Source organism: Scardinius erythrophthalmus (assembly GCF_964197995.2).
Source record: "Scardinius erythrophthalmus genome assembly, chromosome: 14".
In the NCBI taxonomy this organism is placed as follows: Eukaryota; Metazoa; Chordata; class Actinopteri; order Cypriniformes; family Leuciscidae; genus Scardinius; species Scardinius erythrophthalmus.
The window spans coordinates 13,597,580-13,607,337 of record NC_138234.1 but is presented as its reverse complement, the minus strand read 5'-3'; the positions used below and the strand labels follow the sequence as shown (position 1 = coordinate 13,607,337).

Genomic DNA, 9,758 nt, shown 5'->3' with positions numbered 1-9,758 from the left:
AATACATATTATATATGTATAGCCTACATATTAGTCACTGCTAAAATATTAATTAAAAAAATTGCAATAGTTTATGTTGCTTGCAAATATGTAATTTTATCAGACTACACGTTTATGTTTGAATGGTCTTCAAGGAAGATGTTTTGTGTTCCCTGATAAGTGTAGTTACAACATCTACCAGCAGGGGCGAACAGGCCATACTAACCAGAAGAGAAAACAATACACACCTTTATTTTAAAAGCACATTGTCACTGGGAGGAGAACATTTCATGAATCAATGATTTCACTATGATAAACATTAAAGACATTTAATCAGAGTTTAGTGAGCTATTGAGCTGCTGTATAATAAAGTCTGTTGATATTTCCTGAACACTGCAGATCACTGAATAATATACTGACAGTTTTCACAGGAGCTTCTAGTGATGATGATCAGATTGAATCGGAATTAAAAAAAAAAAAAAGTATATTAAATTTTTTTTTTTTTTTTAAATAAAAAAAATATATTTTTATTTACATAACAAAATAAGACACATCATATGTTTGCAAATAATAAAGAGAGACAAGCCGTAACAGGGAGACAGGGAGGTACAAAGACAGACGATCAGACAGACACATGGCCAGACAGACAGACAGACAGACAGAGAGAGTTATAAGTGTGGGGTTGGTATGTCTGTAAGTGTGTGACTGTTAGGTGTTGTTAAGGCAGATATATTGGAGGGGGGTTTTGGATGGGGTAAAGATAGTTGGAGGGGAGGGGAGGGGTGGAGAGGGGGGTGAGTGGGAAAGCACGTGGTTTACATTAGCTGTTGAATTTGTAGAAAGGTTATGAAAGGATTCCAGGTTTCTTTACATGCAGATATATTGTTCTTTTTATGAGCTATGGTTTCTTCTGTCAAAATTAATTCTGTAATTACGTTGGTCCAATGGATGAAATGGCATGATGATTTTGATTTCCAGTTTTGAAAGATTATTTTTTTAGCGATTGCTAGAGAGACAAGAACTGGGGTTTTGTATTTGGAAGGGATGGAGGTTTCTGAAGTATTTCCTAGGAGACAGAGTGCAGGAGATAGTGGGATTCTGCAGTCCAGGATCGAAGATAGTGTGTTGGTTAATGTGGTCCAGAGAGAGTGAACAGGCTGGCAGAGCCAGGTTGCGTGGAGATAAGTGTCTGTGCTCCCAGAGGTGCACTGTGAGCAGGTGTCTGTGTCAGATAATTTAATTTTAAATAGTTTACTCTGAGTGATGTGGATTCTGTGGATGATTTTATATTGTATGAGTTGTAAATTGGTGTTGGTGGTCATAGTAAAGGTATTCCTGCAGATCTGTGTCCAGAAATCCGGGTCGGAAGATATTTAAATATTAAATATTTAATATACACGTGAAAAAAGAAGTTTCCATGTCAGTTTTTAAGGCCTTTGACACTGTAAAATAACAGGTTGTTTTTCCATGTTTAGTCACTAGTTGGCGCTCCAGCAGGGTCTTTAGGAGATACGTACTGTCTGTACACCATTAAACTGAGTTAAAATGACTGAAACTGGAGTTTAAAAATTATTCTGACATGCATACTAGTCAATAACCCTTTGTTTAATATTCCATGATGATGATCATCTCTCTGTGTGATGTTTGACCTTCTGAGCTTCAGTCAAAATTATTCACACAATGGTTCAAATGGTTTGTGTTCAATATAGTAATAATATAGAAGAGAGTCATATTGATTCATCACAATTATTTTTTCTCTTCAGTCAACACAGAAATGTCGATCATGCAAGGTCTCATTAATTGTCAAGAATGGCACTGACAATTTTAGAAGAAAAGTTTGATGCCATGAACATATACTTTGTTGTATCATTTTTAAAAATGTAATTTACCAACATGATATCATTGTTATATAAAGCAAATCTGAATGGAAATGTTCAGTATTAAAAACCAAGTTTCCACTGATGTCAGTTTCTGCACACTTCATCTCTCTCTCACACATTCAGATGCATAAAAGCAGAAGTAACTGCAGCTTTTTTGACACTTTTAGCTCCTAACAGCTTCATTTTTGTGAAAGACTGCTTATCAGCATTTATTTGAGCAGAAGTGCATTAAACCGCAGTGTGTGTACAGTTAAAGTGTCTCTACACTAACAGTTCTTCTGTCTCATCTGCTCTCAATTGATCACTTACAATATTTGTACAATTTACATGTTTTGCTGATGTAAATCATTCAGAGTGTTGAATTAAACTTGATCATCTCTTGATGAAAAGTGTTTGATGCGTTGACTCATTGACTGATGCAGCGGATGTTGCTGGTTTAGTTGCTTTGTGGAGTTTCAATAATGGTTTGTATAAGCAGAAAACCACTGGACCAAAACCAAACTAAACCAGTTTTAACAATAGAAAATAACTGATCAGGCCACACATCTGTGGATCAGTACATGCCAAGAAAGTCATGGGGTTCAACAGTCGTTTGTGCCAAAATGTGTTAAAATAGTCATGATGAGAGATAAAGATCAAGCTAAGAGCAGAGTGGAAAATAAACTGAAGGTCTGACTAATGTTCACACATTTATTTGTGTGACTTCGCAACTGTGGTCAGTTTTTCTTCTCAGCTTCTGAATTCACTCAACATTTTTTTCTACTCCAGTGCATCTTCCAAGAACTGTATAACAGTGTGACTTCAACAGAAACAACCATGTTGTTTAATGTGTTTAACAATTTTAAAGAAATTTTAAAGTTTAAAATGTACATTTGCTGAATATTGGTCTAGATAAAAATAACATTATGCATTTTGGGAACCCACACTCCTACATTTCTTTCACATAATGATTTCATTCAGGTGACTTTTTAAAAATAATTAAATGGCCTAGTAGTATTGCCTATAATAGTTTCTGAATAAATGCTATTACTAATTTTTTATCTCAACCCAGGCAAAATCTAGATCATTTTATTTTAACTGATCTCTTTTTTTTATGTTCAACATGTTTTTGTTTTGGGTTCCATAAAGAAAATGAGTGAATTGTTAGTGTCAATACATTTTATTTTATGCTATATTGATAATCAGCATCCAGAACCAGAAGTATCCAAAAGCTCAGAGGAAACAATAGATGGAGAAAGTGTTATGCAAAGAAGCAGACTATTATAAACAAAGTGCCTTAAGCTTTATTAATAAATAAGCAGAAGCAATTCTGTGTAAAAATGTTCATAAAATCAAGTTAAATTGTGACATAAATCAACACTTCATGATGGAATAGTTTTATGATAGATACATACAGAGATAAGTCTCTGTTAGTGATCAAGTGTTTCCATGTTCCGTCACTAGGGGCAGAGTTCTGCTTCAGAAGAATCACTGTTTACAATCACACCGGCAATGCCAAACTATCAGAATATTTATCTTATCAGAAATAAAATTAAATGTACTGAAGTCCCTGCATTGTGTAGATATTTATAATAAATCACAGTTTTTTCTTTCATTACATTCTTTGTAAAGCACAAATAAACACAAAGGTTGACTACACATTACCATTCAGGAACACAATAAACAAAAACGTACATAAATTGCAGGAGAACATCTATATATTAAAATCATTCACAAATGAAACACAGCATGGTTGGCATGGAAAAAAGTTGTAAAATTGGATACGCAGAAACGGTTTAGCAATTGTTGGCGCGTTGCTATTTTGAGGAACTGAAATAACACTAAACTGCGCCATTGACCAACAAAAACTCTAAAGTCAATGGTGCAGTATTTCTTTTGTTATTTAAATGGCACATTAGTAATATGCGCCTCTGCTTATTACACACACAGGGACGCGCAGCAGGACTGGCTTTTTAAGGGAATGGGAAATTACAACTCTGATACTAGGATTTTTGCATGTTACGCACAAAACACACCCATTACTCATTAAGAGAATAGGGACAACCCTTTTAGAACATGCGCTGGGCGCGCTGACCATTTTTCCCATCGTTAAACTAGCAAAAGTGGCACTAAGCGCTCTTGCGCCCTGCGCTTTAGACCATTTGCTTAGATAGTTAAAATAGGGTGCATTGTTTATGTCTTGTGGCTGTACTATTGAAACAAATTATAATATTTACAGATCGGCCCCATTCACGGCCAAGCCATTGTAAGTCGTTCATTGTAACCCAGATCTCTGCTTTTCTTTAAAGAATGCTGTCAATTGAGTTCAAATTGTACTGACCCCAGAATTTACCTTTGAACTTTCAAATGATATTTTAGTTGTCAATCATCTTTTTTTTCCGGTTCAAACAAGAGGCAAAATATGGCCTAGGACAGCATCTAAATTAGCCCCTGCTTCAGAGAAGGGTCTAACCCAGCACAATAGGAACTACCAATGACGTAAGAGTATGCTGATTGGCCGAACGCATCATTTTTAAAAAGCTGTGTAAACACAGTTTACATGTATATGTAAAACAGCCAGGCACTTCACAACCTTTATGCTACTAAGTTGTTGACATTGTTGAATGCCACACTTAAATTAAGTCGATTTCAAAAGCCTGTAAAATATGCTGATCTTTCAACAGGCATATTTACTGCCATTATAAAATTATTGAAGAGGGAAAAGAAGCACATGAAGCCTTGATCAACGTCTCACAGCGACTCCTGCGTACACCACCTCATCTTCCTCTTTAACTCTCTGAAAGAAAACAGAAACACAATAGATTTCACATGCTTTATATAATCATGTAAAGTTATTTAGCATAATTTTTTAAGATTGGCTTTTACAATTTATAAGATCTGGGGCCGTATTCACAAAGAATTTTAAGGCTAAAAGTAGCTCCTAACTGTCGAATTTAGGAGCAACTCCTAAAAATAATGGGCGTGTCACTCGTAACTTTAGGACTCCTAATTTTTTTGACTAAGAGTAATTCACGAAGCATTTTAGCCCTTAAAGTAGCACCTAAGCCTGGGACAGCTTAAAAGAAGTCGAGAGGACTCCTAACTCACTAAGACCTATTCACAAACCGCTTGTGGCATTTCACGTTGCGATGTTTTGAAATGCGAATGCGGCGGCTACAGGAGCTTCCAATCGCGAGGGGACAATTTTGCATTGTAGGCATAATGCAATAACGCCACCAACAACAACCAAAACTAGGCTACTCATTGCATGTAAACTAATTGTAATGTTTCATTGTGAATCAAATTAAAATGTTCTTCTCTTTGCAAAGGCAAAGGCATATAGTGACAGATTAATTCAATAATGTTGTAAAAATATTGCATCAATCCATATGTTTCATTAGGCTACTAGGCTATTTGTTTTGCCTTACTCTTTATTCATTTAGGCTATTTATTCAGTTATTCATCATCTTCCGTCCTTCGCACTGCTTGTGTAGCGCACGCATTCTCAGACCTGTCACCTGTCACTCATCATCGTAGGGGAGGTGTTAGGAATCATTCCCGCGTTACAATCATCAGCCAATCAAGGTGGTCACTTCAGTCAAGCTCGTGCATGAGTAATGACGTCATCCATAGCAACGAAGACTCACTCTTAGTTTAGGAGTTGTCATTTTTCTTTACTAAGAGTAGGTCTGAAAGGCATTGTGAATAAGTTTTAAGAGAAAACTCCTAGCTAAAATCTTTTAGTGCGATTTAGGAGTACTCCTAGTGGTAAGATAAAATGCTTTGTGAATACGGCCCCTGATCTTCCTCCTACTGTCTTGAAAATATAATTTATATAATATCAGATGTTATACATTAACATAAAATTTAGAAGGCTTGTCTTTGTACAATGTAAAGATCTAACTTTACATTGTTTCTGAGTGCTTCAGTTTTCTATGACACGGTTTGAAACATGCAACGTGATTTACTAAGGCTTGCAGTAGACAATTTAGAGGTATTTGCCCCATTATTTATCACCAAAATAAAGCATGTCTTAACCAATTTTGCGTCTGACATAACATTGAATTTGTGCATTGTTAGTAGCTCCCATCGGGCGTTTTTATTATATTGCAACCACACTCTTATTTACCCATTTAGTAAATCTGGCCCCTAGTGTTATTATTTTTATACGTATTATTTTAGTGTGTATTAAATATTATATTTAATAAACAGTGTAATAAATATTATAATATGAGTGTACTAAATATTATAATATGAGTGTACTAAAGTAATCTAATACTAGTGTGTTTTAATGATCATTCTGTGCATATACACACAGTCATAAAATATCTTACCGATTTCTGTGCTTTTCTTTTGTAGAAGGTCGGATCTGCATAAGTGATGTCTTCAGCACGGGACAGAACTGCAACAATAATGACAAATGGGTTAAAACAACAAAACACTCACTTTCATGTGTACCGTTTCTTCACAAAAAGTACTTTTATTTTACAGATGCAACACTTGCCCTCTTGGTCTGTTTTTCTTTGTTTCCTGCAGATCCAGAAGATCCCAACTACAACCAATATCAGCAGTATCAGCAGAGCTCCAGCAGCAACAGATACTGGTAACATCCAATTTACAACTGCAATGAAGATGAGAGACAGAGTCTGACAGAGATTGATGAAATATTTAATTTATATTATTGAAAACAATTGTGGAAATAATTTGAATAAGCATAAGCTATATGTGTTTTGAGGCATCATGGCCTACGTGACTGTGATTACAAAGGTCAAGAGTATCTGAGAATTATGTGGCCACTGAGCAGTTTTTGCTTAGTCTGAATTTTTTCAGTAAACAACAGGTGACTGTGAAAGAATAAGACCATTGTTAAAAGGGTTACTTGAAGGCTTCTTGCTTCTAGGAAGGAGTTGAATGTCCTTAGAAAATGTTATATCTTGATTTTGATAAAGGGCTGACCATCACTTAGCAGATTTCCACAATTAGAGAGAAAGGCGAGAGGAGTGCAACTTAATGGGGTGAAACAGGAGGGGTGAATCTTGCCAGTGAATATGTCACTTGGAAATAACAGATAAGAAAAGGTATAAGAATGAGAGGCACTGGCCAGAGACAAATTCAGATGTCCTCCAGGCATCTCAGCTTTGTTACTTTGTTCAATAAAGTCTTATTTTGACATCTGGAACTCCGGAACTCTTGAGCTTCATTTGCCAGAAAGAGATGACGTTTCTCATCAACAAGATCAGCTGAGTAAATAATTGCCAACATCACTACTGACATACCTGCAAATGTGTGACAGAGTTGAGTGATGTTGTCCAGATGTGTGGTCTGGTTTCTGATGGGATTGTTCAGCACACAGCTGTAGGTGTTGTTATCCTGATATTTCACCTCCAGATGTAAAGAGATGCTGCTACTTAGATCAGACACACTGATGCTGGACAATACACTGATTCCTTTGTACCAGGAGAGAGTCACATGACTCACATTCATCACTGAGCATAGCAATGAACAATATGATGATGGTGAAGATGAAGAGTGTGAAGAATTGCTGCTGATGACAGGGACGGTGAGATGAGCTAAAAAAATTAAAAAAGAGCTGTGATATTTGTCAGTTCATTCATTTAAAAAGTTGATGACTAAATATATGAAAACACACAAAAAAATGCATAACAAAAGTGTGCCAATGAATCAAACAGTTAAATTCATTATTTCATAATATTTAGAATAATTACTGTATGACATTGATTTACAATGTTAAAAAGTGAAACAGTTCATTCATATTTTAAATGGAGTTCATATACATTTAATTTCATAATATTTACAAATTATTACTTCTTTTTTTGTGTGTGTTTAAAAGTGAATATACTTTATGTCCAGCAGCAGTAATTCTCTACTCACCATAGACAGTAATATTAAACATGTTTAATTGAGTCCGTTTGTTCAAGCTGGTGACTTTATAAGGTCCAGAGTCTGTGGTTCTGGTGTTTGTGATGGTCAGAGATCCAGTCTTCTCATCCAGCTTCAGTCTGTCTCTGAATCTCTCATTAACAATGTCATAAGTTAACGTGATCTGATTCTCCCCTCTCTTCAGTTCAGCTATGAGCACGCCTTTAGGTCCGAACTTCAGCATTATCTGATCATCTCTCTGTATTTCAGTAAGATTAATATTTAGAGTGACTGGATCTCCCTCCATCACAGACACATCAGTGCCAAACACACCTGAAAAACAGACAGGAACAGAAACCAAAGTAAAGTCAGTTCTGTTCATCTTCACAACGTCTCTGTTCAGGTGTTTTCTGTTCATGCAGGTACAGAATCTATAGTTACTCAGACAGTGTACAAATATATTATTTGCTTTTATTTGTATAAGAGCAGGCTACTTCTGTTTTTGACAGCTTAATATTTTAAAATTAAAGAGCATGCTAACCACCAGTTAAACGATGAGCAAGTTTATTTGATTGTTTGTTGTAGTTTTTAACTCCTACTCTGTCCAAGCAAGATCCCAGATAAATAGCAGCTTTTAGAGAACAAGAAGCACATTGTAGCTCTGATAACCGCTACTCGAGGAAACTCGAAAATTTAATCAAAAACGGGTTTAATACGTTTACGAGATGATTAAACAAGTTAACTAAAACTAGAATGTGCCACAAAAAAATAAAATAATAATAATAATAAGTCACATACGCCTATTGATTAACTTGCAGAATAGTTTATAAGTGTCACACTGACATTTATATGAATGTAAATCATGTGTAACAGTATATTAACACCAAAATAACTGAAGTCATAAAAACGCGTTGCCTATAACTTACCGATCAGACTCCACGAACACAAACAGAAGACAATCGGGTGAAACATTTTCTTCAGCAGTTCGCTTAATTCTTCAGTCCTTACATGGCAACAAACACAACAAAAATGTTACACAAATAGGGCCCTCACAATCTTGAAAACTATGGTGCGCATTTCGTAATTAAACTATAAACAGACTAACATTAAGCATAGTGCAACACCTATTTGTTAGTTCAGTATAGAAAAAAGTCGTTTTAGAAGCCTCACTAAGCTTTGAGGAAACCTGCAGTTGAAGTCCGAATCGTGAGAGAGTCATTCTTTTGATTCGTTTCTTTTCAGTGAATCACTTGAACCGCCCACTATTTTTTTATGCAAAATTTCACTACAGTTTATTTTGGTTGCAATTAGAAATGATACAATTATAAAATATTAATACAAATATAAACAAAGTCACCAAAATATGATCTTAGAAACCTGGAGCCTGTACCATGATGGTAGTTGAACAAACTCAGGGTTACAGGATTTGTCTCGAGTTGACAAAACCAAAACCAATCTTTTGGTTTGGTACCATGATGCTGATCATCACTTTTTTCTGTTAACTCAGGCTTTGATCCTGAGTTTAGGAGTAACATCAGTAGCGAACAGCCAATCGCATGCCTAGAAAGAGTGAAACTGTAAATTTACACAGCAAGAAGAAAATAGCTGTCTATGATAGAGAACTAAATAAAACGTCTTGCTATATCAGTGCAAGTAAAAGTTGTTAAGTTAGTTTATACAGTTAATAAAGGTAGGTTATAGAGAGAATTGATCATAAGCTCACATGTAGTCATTTTATAGCTTTGTCTATTGATTCTAAAGCGTATTTATATTACCTTTATATATTTATTTATTAAGCTCTGCGTAATAATAATTGATAAACTAAAATTGTGCATGTGTGATCGATTAAGGGTATAATAATAACATACATAATATCTAAATCATACAAAATTATTATTCTAAATAAGCATTACTAAAATGATTTTGTCTTTAAATTTTTTTGTGATTTTGCTATGTAGAAACATGAGTGACTTTATCGCATCTGACATGTGTCACTTTTGCTCACAGCTAAGTTCCAAGCTCGGTTTGCAACCAACATAA

General features: G+C 35.2%; 1 protein-coding gene across 3 annotated transcripts in view; it reads right to left on the bottom strand.

Moving 5' to 3' along the window:
• Positions 1-3,003: 3,003 nt before the first annotated feature.
• LOC308701680 (uncharacterized protein) overlaps positions 3,004-9,758 on the bottom strand; it is an 82,802-nt gene continuing 76,047 nt past the window's right edge. Inside the window, exons 1-7 of one of the 3 annotated variants that reach the window (XM_081384067.1) lie at positions 8,889-8,961; positions 8,645-8,721; positions 7,731-8,051; positions 7,115-7,408; positions 6,343-6,459; positions 6,173-6,240; positions 3,004-4,635 (exon numbers count right to left, since the gene is read on the bottom strand). In XM_081384067.1, coding sequence (XP_081240193.1) covers positions 4,582-4,635; positions 6,173-6,240; positions 6,343-6,459; positions 7,115-7,408; positions 7,731-8,051; positions 8,645-8,690 — 900 coding nt within the window. In that variant the 5' untranslated portion in view covers positions 8,691-8,721; positions 8,889-8,961 and the 3' untranslated portion in view covers positions 3,004-4,581. Of the gene's footprint in view, positions 4,636-6,172; positions 6,241-6,342; positions 6,460-7,114; positions 7,409-7,730; positions 8,052-8,644; positions 8,722-8,823; positions 8,962-9,758 lie in introns of those variants that run through there. The other 2 variants (XM_081384066.1, XM_081384065.1) reach the window with 2 other exon arrangements.